General features: G+C 51.2%; 1 protein-coding gene across 1 annotated transcript in view; it reads right to left on the bottom strand.

Moving 5' to 3' along the window:
* Window positions 1-1,110: 1,110 nt before the first annotated feature.
* GOSR1 (golgi SNAP receptor complex member 1) overlaps window positions 1,111-18,236 on the bottom strand; it is a 39,064-nt gene continuing 21,938 nt past the window's right edge. Inside the window, exons 7-9 of the mRNA XM_063146570.1 lie at window positions 12,325-12,354; window positions 4,323-4,405; window positions 1,111-2,893 (exon numbers count right to left, since the gene is read on the bottom strand). Of these exons, the coding sequence (XP_063002640.1) occupies window positions 2,769-2,893; window positions 4,323-4,405; window positions 12,325-12,354 (238 nt within the window). The 3' untranslated portion in view covers window positions 1,111-2,768. The remainder of the gene's footprint in view (window positions 2,894-4,322; window positions 4,406-12,324; window positions 12,355-18,236) is intronic.

The following is an 18,236-nucleotide window of genomic DNA, read 5'->3' as shown; positions in this document are numbered from 1 at the left end:
CCACATGAGAGGCCTTCAAGAAGCAGCTGGACAGCCACCTGTCAGGGATGCTTTGAGGTGGAGTCCTGCATTGTGCAGGGCGTTGGCCCCTTCCACCTCTACCATTCTATGATTCTCTAGATACCAACCTAGAGCCTGTACAGGCTTCACACTGCAAGATCTTGCTCGGACTCCCAAGAGAATCTCTCCCTGAGCATTTCACCCATCCTTGAACCTCAGACACAAGTCTCTCCCTCCCCTTTGGCTGAACTCAGCCTGGGAGAGCCGTTGAGGGGGGAAACCAAGCCAGGGCGCCAGAGATGGGTGCAGCACAGCAGGGAAAGAGAGACACACACACACACCCTTCTGCTAGGATGCCAAGACAGGCGACACGAGACAGAACAGCACCAGGTAAGCGTGGCGCTGGGCTGCCAAAGATCAGAGCTGACAGCATTTCTGGCATGCCGAGGGCTTCAGCCTGTTATATTATTAATAAATACACTAACTCGATGGGTTCCCATAAATAATAGATCCAGGCAGGAAGACAAAAAAAATTACAAAAACGGGAGTGTTTTCCTTTCAGTTGGGTGCTTCCACCAGAAGCGTTAGGGCAGATTCATTCAGTTCTTTACACACAGAAACTCAACACACACAGAGAGACACACGCACACACGCAGACAAAAGCAAAAACAGAGCCAAACCACAAAAATGGAGACAAAAACACAGAAGACAGAAAAACACATGGACAAAAAAAGAAGACAAAAACACAAAGAAACAAATACATACAGAGACAAACCCAGAAACGCACACACAAACACACACGAGAGACAGAAACACAGAGAGAGAACACACACGAGGCCAAAACACACAGAAACAAACACATGCAAAAACAAAGAGACAAAAACTCACACGAGACCAAGCTACAAATAAACAAATACACAAAGAGATGAAGACAATACACTTGGCTGAGCTTTACATCTCTTTTGATTCATGGCAGCGTTTCGTGTGCTTGTGCGAGTGTGCGGGGTGTTGAAGAAGCTGAAAAGAGTCGGACGCCGGGGTTCCAGGTTCGATAGGGGATGCAAACCACATCACCTTCCAACGAAGACCAGAAGGGTGGGGGGAACCCAATTCTAAGATTAAATAAATGCATTTTATTTAGGGATAGTGCTTAACTTATTAATTCGCCAGTTACAGAAAGCGACCCAATTCTTCCCGTCTCAACAGAGTACAGACCCCCCCATATGGGGTTCAAAAAGAGAGAAGAGAAAACGGAGTGTCCCAAGGACAACTCTTAAACACAAAAGCTTCAATAGTAAATTCACTTTATCCTTTTTAACTTCATTGTTGCTGTTTTCAGAAAGCGAACTAAGGAGTTTATTTGAAACTGGCGCAAGTCCCTAACAGCAACCAACCCTTATAGACAAAAAGGCATAAACCCCGTCCTCCTTCCTTCCAGCCTGCCCAATGTCATCAGCGCTAATGGTAAATTGCCTTTAAAACCCAAAGAGAGTCAACAGTTAATCCGCTTTGGAACTCAGTCCAATGAAGATGTGAATCTGTACAGCGGTCGATTTCAGGGTCCACCTGAGCAAAACGTTCGAGTGTGACGTTGAAAGGTTTTGCGCCGCGCAGGTTTTTGCCGGACTCGAAAAAAGGTTAATCGCAGTCTGTGGGAGAAGCGTTCGCCACGGCAAAGGTTCTAGATCGACTCAGCGTCTAGTGAAAGGGAACGGATGAAGGTCCGCATTCGCTCGCGGCGTAGATTTTTTTTAAAATGACCAAGATGACGATTCGTTTTTGAGACAAGAGAGGCTGCAGTGGAATTGTGCAACAATTAAAAAAGAAGAATTTCTTTTGGGGGTTTTCAGGTTGTTGTTCTTTAAAAATGGGAGTCTAGAGTGTTTGTTAGAAGAAGAGCAGAATGGCAAATTAGAATTGCAGGAGGTGGAACAGGGAAAAGCTGCATTTTGATGATTGGTCAAAGGTAGATCTGAGAAAAGAATGGTTAAAAGCGACACACACCAAGAACATATTTGACGAACCAGAATTCTCCATGTCAACATGGCTGCCCCTCCCTTGCCCCCTGCCCAATATTAAAAAATAAAGTTTAGGATAGCTTTTCATCTAAATTAAAATAGAATCTTTAAACAAAAAGCAGGGGGCGAACGTGAGGTCCTGCCTGTCGATGCAACGGCCGAAGGCAAAATTCAGATTTGATATGCTTGGGTCACCCTCGAGGAGGTGGAACTGAGACATCTGCCCTTATCCCTTTTTACAAAAAAAGGGAGGGGGTTTCTACATCCTCTACCCTCCTATTCAGTTGGAGTTCAAGTACTATTTGCCATCTCAGTTGTTTTCAAATCAAACCCGCAATGGCTGGCTTAAAGGTCTTCCTTGCGGAGAACAAATATTCAAGGAGCTGGTTTAAATTTGGGGGGTGGGTGGGCGGAGGCAGAGGGAGGGGAGATGGGTGTGAGAAAACGCACAAGGGCGTTAAAAATCGGAGGTGGTTCCGTTTCGAGCCCCTGCTCAGTTTGACTCCATTCCAGGAGAGAGAGAAAAACAGGGGAAGGTTTGATCAGAGGAAGTGGAAGTTTGAGCAAAACCGAAACAAGATAGCGGGCCAATTTCAGAACCTGCGGCCCAGAGGAGGGGAGTACATCTTTCCGGTTCGGCCCCGATTTTCGCCGCAGCGGCTGCGCTGCAACAGTCTTTGCCTCCCTGTGCCCCTCCTGGAGCTCAGTCGGCCACTCCGGCAGCCCAGAAGTCTCTGTACAAAGCGTCCGTCAATGGAAAGCGTAGAGCAGCAAGAGGATGGTGCAGATCCCGATGACACCGCCCAGGATGAGGGAGTCCCGTCGCTTGCGCAGGTTGATCCGTTGGATCAGGTTGTTCACAGCTGGGAAGCGATCTTTTGGGGGGGGGGCAGGAGTTAAGGATCCTTAACACCACGTCCTGCATTCTATAAATCCCACAACGACCATCCCTTAGAAAACGTGCAGAGTGTTTTTTCCCACCACGAAGAAAAGGGGGCGGGGGACTCTAAGGATTCGTCCAGGGCTGCAAAACGTCTTTTATCCCCAGGGCCGGATTCCAGGACAGGGAGGCTTTCGGAGGCCACAAGCCAGGGGTGGTATAGAAATGTGACTGAGTAATAATAATAATAATAATAATAATAATAATAATAATAATAATAATAATAATAATAATGTCTTCCACATTTATGTACAATCCCAATATTTAATCTTCCCAAGTGAATGGATTAGTTTCTGATACACGGGAGCTTCAGATAATAGTTTTGAGACCAAGAAAAAAATGTGTGTGTATATGTGTGTGGGAGATACGGACATATTTACAGAGCATCTGTTTTTTGGGGGGGGGACGGACACACACACCGGGTTTCCTTTATGGCCCCTCCTCCCCTAACTGCTGATCCCCTACTTGAGTCAGGGAAAGGAAAGGAACCTCTCGGGCAAGCACTGAGTCATTACTGACTCTTTCGCTGAGGTTTTCTTGGCAGGCCTTATAGTGGGGTGGTTTGCTGTTGCCTTCCCCGGCCGTGATTACCTTTCCCCCAGCTAACCGGGTACTCATTTTACCGACCTCGGGAGATTGGAAGGCTGAGTCGACTCAAGCCGGCTGCCTGAAACCAGCTTCCGCTGGGATCGAACTCAGGCCGTGGGGAGAGTTTCGGCTGCAGTGACTGCTGCTTTACCGCTCTGCGCCACACAAGTCAACCAACAAGCAAACGGAGACCCAGCAAGGCCGAGGGATGGTCCTGGCCAGCCCCCCACGCCAGTTCAAAAAGTTGGCCACATGGGGAAAACGCGGCCGGAGGCTCCCAGAGCTTTTATCTCTTGCTCCCGAGAACCTTTTTAAGACTCATGCTGACGGAGAGCTCTCGCTGTTCTGTCCCATTGCTAGAAGGAATAAAACAAAACGAAATAAAAAGGCCCAATTGAAATTTATGGTTGGTCAAAGCCACATGTTTCTTCGGGACGAAATCGGTCTAATCCAATGAAGCTTAATGCCTTTTCTTGGGGCCCACGCAGCGGGGAGGGGAGGGGAGGGGGGGGCACGAAGGCCCGGGTTTCTGAACGAGCTGGCTCGTTGGCTGGAAAAAGGGAAGGAGGTGAAAAGAGCAGGGGCGTCCCGGGGTGCGGGGAAAGGGTTTGCTCCGAAGGGCAACCACAGAGAGCTTCGGCTATGCGGCGATATATAAATGCAATAAATAAATAAACAAACAAACTCGCACACAGTCAACTGCGGCAACCCTTCCGTCCCCTCGAGCTTTTGTTTGGGTGGGGGGCCAGCAGAACCAGCCTTCGCTGAAAGGATACTGGCCAAAGTGTTCATCTTGCTCTGGATGGACTTCATCACCCCTCGCTGCGAAGTCATGTTTTCTTTCGTTGCCATGGCAATGCTGGGGAGGGGGGAGAGAGAGAGACGGGGGGGGGCAAAGAGAGAGAGAGAGAGAGAGAGGTTATGCAATCAGTAGCCAAAATAACCTGCAATTCGAAAGAGCAAGAGCGGCAAGGCAAGTGGCTCGATGTGCACTGGCAGTACAAAATGAATTTAGTTTTTGTGCCAGTTTCCTCCGGTGTGGCTCCCAAAGATTTCTGGAAATTGGGGTTTGAGGGACGTGCTGAAGGGAGAGAGCCAACCGGTAGAGATCCAAAGACCCCTCCGTTCAGAGAGGGCGGGGGACGCCCCAAGACTCGAGTGCTCCCCGTTTCTCTGACTTGAAAGGGGCTGAAAGAGGTGGGATCACGGAACAGCTTCGGCTCCCCGCTTTTCTTGGAACGGTTGAAGGGAAATGGGGGACACCCCCCTGCCCCCAAAGGAGGAAAAGAGGCTCTGGGGTCAACATGGCTGATATTCAGGCTAAGCCAGGATGATTGTACGGCTGTCAGAAGGCTGACAAGATGACCTTGAATTGCAGCATCGGGCCATGGATTTTGGGGACCTGGAAACTTATTTATGTTCTTATTTATATACAATTACTTTTATATCAAGGAACCCAAAGCTCAGCTTACACGGTTCTCCTCCTCCTCTCCATTTCAGCCTCACAACAACCCTGCAAGGTAGGTCAGGCTGAGAGCCAGGAACTGGCCCAAAGCCACCCGGCGAGCTTTCACGGCTGAACAAGGACCAGAAACCCGGGTCTCCAGGATCCCAGCTCAACACTCTAACCACTATGCCACACTGCCTCTACATGACTCCGGAGAGGAATTTTCACTTACAAGGAAACCAGGTTGGAGGAAAACTAGGCTGGCTGCAGACACATCCACGCCTTCTTTGCCTGCAAACACATTGATCGCAAACTTCTTCGAGCCGAACGTACTCACGCCTTCGTAATTATTGCAAAGGAGCCTTCGCGTGTGCATCTGCCTGAAACGCAACTGCCAGGTCTGACTGCAGATGCGTTAACCGGTGGATACAGTATTAGATAAAACGTTTGCTTTTTTAAAAGGAGCAACGAAGAATTCTCTCGGGCGCCTCCTCGCAAAGCCAGAACAATCATGGCCCTGTTGAGGACAGGATGGTGGTGGGTGGGGTGTTCTTGGGTAATCATAGCCCACTTTGGCCCCCTTCTCCAGGTCTGGCCCTGCAGGACTGTTGAGAGCAGGTTAGGATTTCGAAGGCTCAGGAAGGATGGAAATAACTAAGTAGGGGCAGGAAGGGAGTGGAGGTCTTAAGTTGGCTGAATCCTGCATTTCGGTCCGTTTGGCTTCTGCGAGTGTTTTGCCTGCAGGGCACAGGCTGCAAAGCCGGCACGAAGAAAGAAGAAGAAACCCAGGCAGATGTACGCATCTAATTGGGAATGATTATTTTACTTAATTGGGAGCTCGTGCGGACGCGGCCCGGCAAATCGGGAGCATGTGCGTTTCCATGGCTGGCCTGAGCCCAGGGGTGCGGGGACCGATTCATTTCGACTCAGGGGAGACCTCTTTGGAGGCTCAGGTGAGCACAGGGAGGAGGGAGAGACGAGGTGCCGTCAGCCTGTCGTGGCGAGAGAGGGACGCAAAGCTTAAAAGGGGGGGGGAACCAGACGACGGTCCTGCGTGCCGCAGAAGGGCGAAGAGGGAGGACAACGAAGCGACGGAGCAAGAGGAAAAGGGGAACAGAAGAAAAGTCCCAATCCTCAGAGACCGGGATGGCTGTACTGGAAGAGAGGCTGCGGATGAAAGCCTTCCTGTGAATCAGCAACGCGTTCAAAGCTGGGTAGATTAGTTCCCGAGAGTGTATTCCCACCGAGAAAATAAGTTATCACGCAGGCAGGTCGTTCCTCTCCAGGCAATCCCCGTTGTCGGCCGAGAGCAGCTTCTGAATCACGCTATCCCTGCGCTACGTCCTTAAGTTGGGGCGGGTGCAGAGAAGCATCCGCACTTACTCGGGGCAGGGCTGAAGTTTGGGGTGCGGGGAAGGTCCCGGGTTCTGACCCAGCGAAAAGGGTGAGGTACCAGGGGATGGGGGAAGATCCTTCTCTGCCTGTGACCTTGGATGGCCACGGCCACTCGGAACGTGAAACTCTGGGGAGACACATAGCTGGAGAAAGCATTTCCCAACATTCCACAGATTTCACAAATGCAGTCAACTCCCTTCCGCCGGAGACTTGCCAAGGGAGTTTCCGCACCTTGGTGAGCTCCTTTAGGGTCCTGACTGGTTCCGACTGGAACCCAGAGAGGATTCACTGCCCTACTGACAACGGAGCCCCCAGCCTGCACTGGGTGAGACTCAGCACCCTGGTACGCCCAATCTTCTTCAGCTGGGAGATCCTGACCATGATGGAGACCCCTGATTCCTGACCAGGGATGTCTTCCGTGAACAGCAGGCTTCCGGGGCACGTGCTAAGATGCAACGTCAACTCAAGAGGGCAGAATGGAGGCGGCCGGGGAGACGTCTGCACACAAGGTTTCCTTGCTTGGAACGACTGTCTGACGGCAGCCACTCCCCCGTCTCAAAGCAAGATCCATGGGTAGCAAAGGTTGCCGGGTTTCTTTCGAACCTGAAAAACTCCCTTGTCCTGTTTCTTCGCTGGAACGCCAACACTCGTTTGGACTTACAAAGCCCTATGAAGAGAGATTGAAAGAACTGGGAAAGAACTGGGCATGTTGAGCCTGGAGAAGAAAAGATTAAGGGGAGACATGAGAGCACTCTTCAAATACTTAAAATGTTGTCACACAGAGGAGGGCCAGGATCTCTTCTCGATCCTCCCAGAGTGCAGGACACAGAATAATGGGCTCAAGTGACAGGAAGCCAGATTCCAGCTGGACATCAGGAAAAACTTCTGCAGTACGACAATGGAATCAGTTACCTAGGGAGGTTGTGGGCTCTCCCACACTAGAGGCCTTCAAGAGGCAGCTGGACAACCATCTGTCAGGGATGCTTTAGGGTGGATTCCTGCATTGAGCAGGGGGTTGGACTCGATGGCCTTGTAGGTCCCTTCCAATTTTGCTATTCTGATTCTATGAACCCAGATCTATTGGGGTCTTTGTTGGGGAGCCCAGAAACTGATCCTCGTTAAGGAACTAGATCCTAATTGGTTCTCAGCTGATTTATATTGGGACTGTACCAGTTACTGATCTACTGCAATAAAAGCTTAACCGAAATGTGAGCTGCCGTGTCGGGAACTCCAGACCTGACACTAGTCAAGATTCTCCTATTTACACCCGGTCAAACCCGGAATTCTTCCCAAGAGGCCTTGCTGGTCGGCCGGCAGCCAACAGAGGAATGCCAAGTAATGGGATGCAAGCGGGCCTTTTCCGGAACGTCCTTCCCCCGTGCGTTGCACACAAGGGAAAAAACCGAGTGGAATTTCAAATGCCCCTTGAAGACCTGGCTGTTTGCACAGGCGTTCCCTAATTGCAACTGTGACCCTGCTCGGCTGTGTCATCGCCCCCACTGCAACGTTGTCAATTGATCCGTCAATTCCATTCCACGGGCTTCCTGCTGTATTACATACATACTGCGAACTGCTTTGAGATTGGAGGATCTGACGGGGTGCGGTGCCTTTCAGCACTCATCGACTTAAGAACCAGCCCGTTGCGCTTGGCTTTTCTCCTCCCAATCCCTTACCCTTGCGGAGACTCACGAAGGCAACAGCCCTCAGTGACCCGTCAGCATCGCGGATCTCCAGGCCCCGAGCCAAGCGTTAATGTTAAATACATCTCAGGCTCTCTCCCTGCTGCAAGGGCTGAGATCGCTCCCTTCGCTTCAATGGCCAAGGGGCGGCGGCGGAATGCTGCCAGATGCTTTTTGTTGCATTAACGAGGAAAAAGAAAGGAAGGAAGACGCCATTAAGGAGTAGAAGCTAAGGAACGGCGTTTGCCGCCAGCTGCTTAACCCCCACCCCCACCCCCCCGCGAGCGGCCCAGACCGGCTCAGCCACCTTCTTCAAGAATCCAAGATGTAAGCCATTTTCAGGGCAGCAGAAGATCTCTCGGCCCTCTTCCTGGAGGGGATCTTTGGGCCAGAAAATTAGGGAAAGGAAAAAGAAGAGGATGGATTGACTGTAAACACTGATTCATGCCCCGGTTTTGGCTTCTCCGAGTCCCCCGTCTTCTGAAGATTTCCGGCTGCCTCATATGCCTGCTGCACAGAAGACCTGGGCGGTGTTCTCTCTCTTCCACCCTTCCACATTTTCCACAACGCCCAAACTCCCCCATGGTTCTGTGTCGTCTCCCTCATTTACCTCTCCTTCTTCCCCTCCTCCATTGGTTCCTGTGCTTGAATTTTAGACTGTAAGTTCTTTGGGGCAGGGACTGGTCCTCTGTAAAGCAGGAGGGGTGAATGAGGCAGGAGCAGGCAAAGCAAACATCAGGGCCGACTCCAGTTGGCCTGCCCACCCCACCCCACCCCACTGAGAGATGAGAAGGAAAAGCGGGGCCATCCCACCAACTCTGCTTAAACTCAGCTTCATTTTTTTCCTCTTCCCTCCTCATCCTGCTTTTCTTGTGTGTGGTGTCTTTTTAGACTGGACGCCCTGCGGGGCAGGGGCAGCATTGTTCTGCGGATTGATTAGCGGAGACTTTTTGGGCTGAGGAATGGAATAAAGAAAATACTTTAAAAGCACAATCCTATGCATGTTTAGACAGAAAAAAGTTGCACAATTCGAAACATTCCTCAGCCAGCTGGCTGGGGAATGCTGGGACTTGTGCAACTTTTTTCTGTCTAAACATGCATAGGATTGCGGCGTAGATAAATAAATAAAGCACCAGGCACACTGGAGGTCTTATAAATAAATACAATGATAAGAAACACACACGGTAATGGTGCTATGCACATCCCTCTTTGGCATCCATCTTTGCTTGGTGGGGGCGGGAAGACAGATGATGGGAGGCTGGAAAGCTAAGCCACCTGGACTATCATCCCCAGAACCCCAACTTCTTTCGTTGTGCCCCTCTGCGAAAAGCTGACCTTCCTTCTCCGCCATTTTGGATGAACGTAGCCCGAAGAGCTAAGAGAGACCCCTGTCTTTTTTCGGGATGTGAGTGAACGAACCAAGGAAAAAAATCCCCGGTGCACCCTCCCCCTCACCGGCACAGTTGCAAAGCCCCGAGATAGGCCGGGAGCCTTACTGAACAACACTCGGGGATTTCTGCTTCGTTTAGTTGGCGCACGAATTGTAGCAGGTCGCTTCGTTTGCTTCGTCGCAAGGGAAGCGGACATAATGAAGGCAGGGTGTGGAGAGAGAGAGAGAGAGAGAGAGAATAATGACACGGCTTTTGCAAGAGAAAGCACTCCCCAAATTCAGAGGAGACAGCAGCTTTTCCACAGGGCATTTGTCGAACAAGAACGGCTCACCATTTCTCTTCCTTCTGTCAAAAGGAAGGAAAGGGTTGTTTCTCGCACTGCAGCCTTCCGAAACGAAAGGCAGATGGACTGACTAAGGCAAGAACTGCCTTGTCCAACTCAGCCCAGTGTCCTTCTCTCCGGCAGAGGTCAGCTAGATGTTTCGGGGAAGCCCACCGGCCGAGCATGAAGCCAAGACATCGTCCTTTGTTTTTGTTTTCTGTTTAACTGAAAAGTTTTGATGGCAATTTGGGAGACGCACTACAAAGGGGGTCGCCAAATAATCAAATAAAAATGGAGAGTTCAAGCAGGAAAAGGGAGAAATGGCTGAAGGTGTGCCCAATTGCTTAGGCTGGAAATACGGAGATATCAGTCAGCCGATGGCGACGCGTGAGAAGAGCAGACCAAATATTCTGGGATTTCTCTTTCCTGCGCTCGTGTCCATACACTGCCAGTCAAACACGGCCAGGGAGGGGAAATCATTAATCCGTTATTGTCCAGAAAGTGGCGGCTAGTGGTGGCGTCAGAAGAGCCCTGATGCTGGATCAGACCAAGGGTCCATCTAGTCCCGCATTCTGTTGACACAGCGGCCAACCAGCTGAAACTCACACGCAGGACATGAGCGCAAAGGGCACCCTCCCACTCCGTTTCTCCAGCAACCAAGTGTGGAGAAAGTGGACAGAGAATCAGTGTGGCCTCGTGGTTAGAGCGTTGGACTGGGACCTGGGAGATCCGGGTTCTAGTCCAGATATGTCACTCGGTGGGTGACTTTGAGCCAGTCCCTGACTCTCAGCCTCACCCACCTCACAGAGTTGTTGTGAGGGTACAACAGAGAGGAGGAGAAGGACCATGTAAGCTGCCTTGTACAAGGAATAGAAATGTAATAATAAAAATAAAAACTGCTATATAGAGAGGCACGCTGCCTCTGACACTGGAGGTGGCATGTAGCCATCAGGACTAGTAGACATTGTTAGCGACTGAATTTCTCTAACCCCCTTTTCAAAGCCCGCCAAAGTGGTGGCCATCACTACATCTTGTGGTAGTGAGTTCCATAGTTCAACTCCACACTGTGCGAAGAAGTCCTTCCTTTGATCCATCCTGATCTCCCACCATTCACATTCATAGGAAATGACCCCTTTGAGAAAGGGGGGGCAGGACACCTGTCTAGGCACCTTCTCCCACCCCGCAGAAATCTGAAGAGCTCCCTCGTGTCTCCCTTCACTCTCCTCTTCTCCAACCTAAACAGTCCCCAGCATAGCCAGCTTTCGTCACAGGGGATCTGTTCCAGGCACCCGCGCCTTTCTGCACCTTCTCCAGCCTCCTCAACCTTCCTTGCGCTCTGTCATGCTGGCTGGGGGATGATGGGAACTGCAGTCCTGAAGGGCGAGGGCAATCATCAGCTTTAACCACCGCGTGGCACTCTGGAGAGAGCCGGAAACGCCAGGACAAGACCACTGCGGCACAGTCACCAAAGGCCCCATAAAAACTCGGCACAGTTCAAGCTGACTGAGAACGAGCTAATGAAGAGGCGGGCGATTTCCTAACGGGGAAAATTCCCCGAAGGGGCGGCAGCGGCAGCCCAATTAATCGCGTAGGCAAATGTTTGCAATTAGAGGGAAGAAAGGCAGCGGGGGGTGCTGGGAGGGTGGCAGCAATAAAAGAGAACGAAAACAGGCCGTTCGGTCCCGCGGGGTTTTCGTTGAAGCAGCGCGTGGAACCAGGTAAATATAAATTACGCTGCCTGTCTCGCTGAGAAGTGTTTGCGCGCTTTGGAGCTGGGTGTCTTGCAACAAAATAAGCCCAGAAAATAAAAAGATGCAAACGCACTGCAAGGCGGCTGCTGTGGCAAAGATGGTGAGGAGTCGTGGAAGAGCCGACGGGCGCTGGAAGGGCTCTCGCGCCCTCGTACCCTTTTCACGAATGTCCTTTGCTCTCCCTGGCAACGGCCCCTTCCATTTAAAACCCTGTAGTCCTCTGGAAGGTTCGGAGAACACTGGGCCAAAGCGAAGGACCAGGGGCCGCATGTCCCCCTCAGGAATCCCAGACTGGGGCAAGAACCCGGGGCAAACTGGGCTGCACTAGCTGGGGCCGACGCGGAGTGTAGTGCCAAGCTGAGGAACGCTGCTCTAAGTAGTTATTTAATTTTTTGTGTATCGTCTGCTTCCCTGCAACAAGCCAATGTCATTTTTAAATAACGCCAATCGCCGTTTGCACCCAGGTTTGTTTACGTGAAAGGGAGCCCATTTGCCCCCACCCATCAGAGTTAAGACAGGCTGTTGGTGGGCCTGGAGGAACAGTCCTCGGCCGTAATGGCTGAAGTACTAAACGGACCAGGACTGTCATTCTTGGGTAAACGCACCCAGGAGATTAAATTTTGTGGGCGAAATGGGGCCTAAACTTTGCAAAGCCCAATTCCACATGCTTAGAGTAAAGCAGATGAGTTTAAGGAGGGGGAAAGCGTTTGGCTGGGGCTGTTGGGAATTGTAGTCCAACACAGCTGGAAAGCCCCAAGCTGGGGGAAGGCTGAACAATACGTCCGGGTCTTACCTTATAGTCTCTTCTATCAGCCGATCGGAGCTGAAAGAAAAAGAAAAAGAACACTTTAACAGGGATAGTTCCATAGTTCTAGCCTGCTATAAAAAACAAAATAAAGTGTCTACACAGGAAAAGACAACAGGAGAAAAATAATATAAAAACAAAAGAAACGGGCGATACCAACCCAATGGCCGTCAACGAAACAGCAAGGAGCAGCCTCACAAAATGAATGTCTTCAGCGCAGGGGTGCGGAACCTCTGGGCAGTGGCACCAAACCGGCCCGTGGACGTTCCTCCATCCGGCCTGCAGAGGTGTGGCCTCTCTCCGCCAGCCCCACCCTCTGGAGACGACTAGGGCTCCGGGGAGAGGAATCGCCACTGTCGTCTCTGATCAGAGATCAGGGATCACAAGCGGGATTTCACCTGCGCAACATTTGCCATCTCCGCCGGAGGCTTCCAGCACTGCAATTTTAGAACATCAATCCTGGGGAAATTCCGCGGAAATGTGGAGGATGGATTCAAGAAAGGCCCGTGATCTCCCCACGTTCCCCCAAACTTTTCAAAAGGAGAACCGCAAGCTCTGAGGATGAGCTGGTAATCCCCCCTCCCCCCTCGGTCCAATAATGGAAGGATTCCGCCTTCAGTGAACGGCGTGAGGGGGGAGAAGGCGAGAGCACTGGCGCGTTGGGACTTTCACCAAATGCCGTCCCCCGCACACACACTTCTTCCTGTGTTGAGAGGGCGCCCCCGCCCCCGAGGCAGCAAAGCTTTCGCGAAGCCTCCCCCCTGCCCGTCCTACATTTCCCTAAAATATATTTACTGCCTTTGCGGGGAGCAGCAGATGCCAGTGCAAGATGCCCGCGTTTATCGGAGTGCAGGGAAAACAAAAAATAGATTGCTATTTTGGTTGGAACGGCGCCTCGAGTGAATATTGTGGAGATGCACGAAAGAGAGGTTGCAAAACAACAACCACAACAGCATCTAGGGAGAGTCGATGCAAAAAAGGAAAAGAGCCAGTCGCTCCTCTGTAGGAGTCTCTGTTCCGCATTTGTCTCCTTTGGATGCAGGAACAGAGGAGGCTCCCGAGGACGGATAATTCCTGGGTGCAGAAAGTGAAGGACGTCTATAAGATTTATGTTGTGGGGGGCGGGGGGGAGAACTATGCCCAAAGTTTGGTAAAGCTGCCCCACAGGCAGAGGGAGAGGCGGGAGCTGTTTGCATGCAGAGGGTCTTGGGTTCAAATTCTGACATCTGCAGGGATTGAGAACCCTATTTAAAACCCAAGAAATCAGTATATACCAGGTTTGGGCAGAAAGCGGATTGATCATTTGGCTTGTTCTTTTCTGTCCTTTCCCAAACTCTATAATATCCTTCCTTCCTTCATTACACTTCTATACTGCCCCCACAGCCAAAACTTTCTGGGTAGTTCACAAAAACTGCCCAGAGAGCTTCAGCTATTGGGCGGTATAAAAATGTAATAAATAAATAAATATAAAATAAATAAAACCCATTGTATTGACTCTAAAACCAAGGCCGTAAAACAGACAGCGCACATAAACAGCTTATACCTAAACCAATTTCAAACCGCCAGCCAGAGACAATCCAGGACCAAATCCAAAAGACGCGCAATGTGCGGCCAAGTGCCCGGGAGAAGAGGGCGGTTTGAACTGGGCGCCCAAAAGATGCCGCCGTTGGCGCCAGGCGGGCCTCGTGGGGGAGACCCTTCTAGAATTGGGGGGGGCCGCCACTGAGAAGGCCCAGCCCCTCGTTGCTGCTCTCTGAGCCTCCCTCGGAGGAAGGTCCTGGATGCGGAGCGCAGGGTTCCATCGGCTGCTGTGGTCCCAAGTCACGTGAGCGTTACAGGGTCAAAACCAGAGCCTTGAATTGGGCTCGGAAACACACAGGCAGCCAGTGCCCGAACGCTCCATTATTCCTCTTGCGAAGGAACCCAGCGCGGTTTACCTGGTCCTCCTCCTCCTCCTCCTCTCTGTTTTATCCTGAGAGGAAGGTCAGCTTCTTGGCCGAGTGGGGATTTGAACCCAGGACTCCCTAGCCCCAGTTCAATGCTCTACCCCCACATACACACACTGGCTCTGTGTGCAGTGGGCAAGGCAGCTCCGCCCCCCGGCTACACAGAAGACCTGCTCCTGGCAGAGGTAAGAACCGCTGGACTTGGTCTATTAAGGACATCAGAAGAGCCCTGAGGCTGGATCAGACCGAGGGTCCATCCAGTCCAGCACTCTGTGCACACAGGGGGTCAAGCAGATGAGGACCAGAGACCCACAAGCAGGTGCAACAGCACCCTCCCACCCATGTTCCCCAGCAACTAGTGTACACAGGCTTACTGCCTCGGATACTGGAGGGAGCATATAGCCAGCAGGGCTAGTAGCCATGGATAGCCTCCTCCTCCATGAATTTTTGCTTTAAGGTGGATTGCTGCATGTATCTATTTCATTTTTATACCGCCCAATAGCCGAAGCTCTCTGGGCGGTTCACAAAAATTAAAACCATGAAAAGCATAATAAAACAACCAACAGTCTAAAAAACACAATTACAAAAGACAATGCATTGAGCTGGGGGATGGATTTGATTTATTTATTTATTTATTTATTTAATTACATTTATATACCGCCCCACAGCCGAAGCTCTCTGGGCGGTTTACAACATTTGATGGCCTTATAGGCCCCTTTCAACCTTTGAAAGGCCCCTTTCAAGGGGATTTATCCAACCCCCTTTTAAAGCCATCCAAATGGGTGGCCATCACCCCATCTTGTGGAAGTGAGTTCCACAGTACAATTCTGCGCTGTGTGAAGAAGTCCTTCCTCGAATCTGTCCTGAATCTCCCACCGTTCAGCTTCGCGGGATGACCCCGCTGGGTTCTAGTATTATGGGAGAGGGAGAAAACTGTCTCCCTATCCACCATTTAACACGGTCATGGTTTGGAATCTCCACCGCTTTCTCCCTGGCAGCCTCTCCATACTCCAATGAACCCAAAAAGACTCGCGTGGTTTGACCTCGTCTATGTCCAGCACAAGGTTCGGGCAAGATTTTCGGAACAGAGCAGCTCTTAAATGACCTGGATTTCCAGGTACCGCCGGAGACCCACTGTGGGCCGCGTTGCATCTAGTGCTGAAACATTTTACAATGTATTTTGATTCTTCAGAGAGATGCCTGCGTCGGTAGCCATATTGTTGAAGATCAAGAGAAATAAATTAGCCCCGCATGAATTAGCAGAGTAATTAGAAGCAGCGCCAAGAAAGCTGGATTAAAACTTACAAGAGGGCGGGGTGGGGGGAATCCAGGCCAATTTTCAAAACCTCCAAGAGTTTTGCAGTTTGCTCTTTTTCCCCCGTTTCTTTTTTACAGAGGGAAACTGCAGACTACTGAACAGAACTTTTGTCCAGGGCCAACGAAAACGCGATTTCGCCATCTGCTCCAAACATGCCGCGCGTTTCTGCTCTCTCTTTTTTCCACCCGGCAAGACAGATGGAGATCTGATGGGATAACGCTGCTCTGTTTTAAACGCCTCCCGGAAAAGGCCGAAAAGATGCTGAGACAAGCAAGTGGCCCGAGTCCAGGAGCCGACACCCTCTCCGTTTACGGTCAATTGTAGCTCTGAGGGAGCGAGGAATTCCGGAAGAGCTGCCTGGATGAGGCAGAGGGCCGACCCAGAGTTCTGTGTCCAACAGGGGACAGCCAGATGCCTCCGGAAAGCTCACAAACAAACAGGAAATGCTATCGCCTCCTTGTGCCCACCATCTGATATTCAGTGGTACACTGCCCTTGAATACGGAGGCTCTACTCCTAGCTCTGAGTCCACGGGTCAGATGTACAGATTCGCCTACAGCAACCAGCTCCACAACTTGACTTTGCACAACAGCAACGCGTCCTTCTCTTCCTCTGAACTGGATTATCCCCACCTCCTAGCAGAGCTGGAGAGGAAGCACAATTCTACATCTTCACTCGCTATGTGAGGAACGGCAAACCTCAGTCGCAGGATCCAAATACGGCCCGCCTCGGAGTCAGAATTCTAATACGTTGAAATGAATCATAGAATCATAGAGTTGGAAGGGGCCTCTAAGGCCATCGAGTCCAACCCCCTGCTCAGTGCAGGAAACCACCTCAAAGCATCTGTGACCAATGGCTGTCCAGCTGCCTCTTGAAGGCCTCTAGGGTGGGAGAGCCCACCACCTCCCTAGGCAATTGGTTCCATTATCATGCCACTCTAACAGTCAGGAAGTTTTTCCTACTGTCCAGCCAGACTCTGGCTTCCTACTGACCAACCTCCAGGTGTGGTTGGACTACAACTCCCGTAATTACCAGCCAGCAGGGAACAAGAACGGGGAGGTTCCTGGGGCCCAGACGCTAAATGGACCTTCCATTTAGCTCCCACGGCAATGAGCGCTGCACTCACAGGCTCTGAGAATGAACTGTCTTCCTAAGCCTGATTTACAACTCCGCCCCAGCCTCTACTCACCCTCCCCAGTCACGGATAATAAAGCACGGAGCCTAATGGAGATTAAAAATGAAAGCATTGGAGGGGGAAGCAGAGCAGCCAGCATGGCAGCCTCCTCCCTTTGCTCCTTTGCAGCTGCAGCTCATCTGCTAAGCCTGCAATTTCGGCCTGCCGTTCCTGAAAGGGAGAAAGGACCCTTTGCCAGCCTGGATTTGGCCCAGCCTCCTGGATGAGGCCATCTTGAGTATTGCATCCAGTTCTGGGCACCACTCTTCTTCTTCTTCTTCTTCTTCTTCTTCTTCTTCTTCTTCTTCTTCTTCTTATTATTATTATTATTATATTTATTTGCATCCCGCCTTTTGCCCAATGCTGGGCCTCACTTCAAGACGGATGAAGACAAGAAGGAGGGGGGTCAGAGGAGGGGTCTGGAAACAAAGCCCCATGAAGAAAGTCTGAAAGAACTGGGCATGTTGAGCCTGGAGAAGAGACGATCGAGGGGAGACATGAGAGCACTCTTCAAATACTTAAAACGTTGTCACACAGAGGAGGGCCAGGATCTCTTCTCGATCCTCCCGGAGTGCAGGACACGGAATAACGGGCTCAAGTTAAAGGAAGCCAGATTCCAGCTGGACGTCAGGAAAAAACATCCTGACTGTTAGAGCAGTACGACAATGGAACCAGTTACCTGGGGAGGTCGTGGAGGCAGCTGGACAGCCATCTGTCAGGGATGCTTTGAGGTGGATTCCTGCATTGAGCAGGGGGTTGGACTCGATGGCCTTAGAGGCCCCTTCCAACTCTACTATTCTACGATACCATGATTCCTGGATGTACACAACCCCCGCCCCGTGGTACCGACAAGAGATGCTAAAAGGGAAATGAGGCCAGACAGCCCCTCCATGCACCTGTAACAGTCTCTCTCTGTCCCTGCGTCCATCAATTCCCCGTATTCATTTCCATTTATTAAACATATATCCAACCTAGGGGTGTCTGTTGCTGGGTATTCCATCCTGGTTTTGGGCTCACTGGAGCTCCGCAGCATGCCCAACCTGGCTTGCATTTGCAAGCCAAGCCAACAGTTCCCCCCAAACTCCGGGGGCTTTGTTACGCGTATTCCCCTGCCCCCCGCTGCAAATTTGCCCATGGAGGGTGACTTGCAAAGGGCCTGCGAAAACCTGGATCAGGCACCATTACGATTCTCTGCCATTCCAATGGCTGTGCTGGCTGGCAGTGGAGGGTTGTAGCGCAATGCAACTGGAGTCGCCCTGGCTGGAGAAGGCTGCATTCGCCTAGGACCAGGATCAGTTCGCCGACGTTGCAGGCAGCGAGGCCTTGACATCATCCACAACCAGATCCTTTTACCTGGAAATAAAGGTACAGGCCCTCCTCCCTTCAGGGAGAGAACCTGCCGGAGACTCCCATTATTTTGGGGACCAGAATACCCGAGAGAGCGCCTTCTCCCCTATCAACCT

Source organism: Elgaria multicarinata, chromosome 22, assembly GCF_023053635.1.
Source record: "Elgaria multicarinata webbii isolate HBS135686 ecotype San Diego chromosome 22, rElgMul1.1.pri, whole genome shotgun sequence".
Lineage (NCBI taxonomy): Eukaryota > Metazoa > Chordata > Lepidosauria > Squamata > Anguidae > Elgaria > Elgaria multicarinata.
Note: the sequence above shows the minus strand (reverse complement) of the source record. Positions and strands in the feature narration are given on the sequence as shown.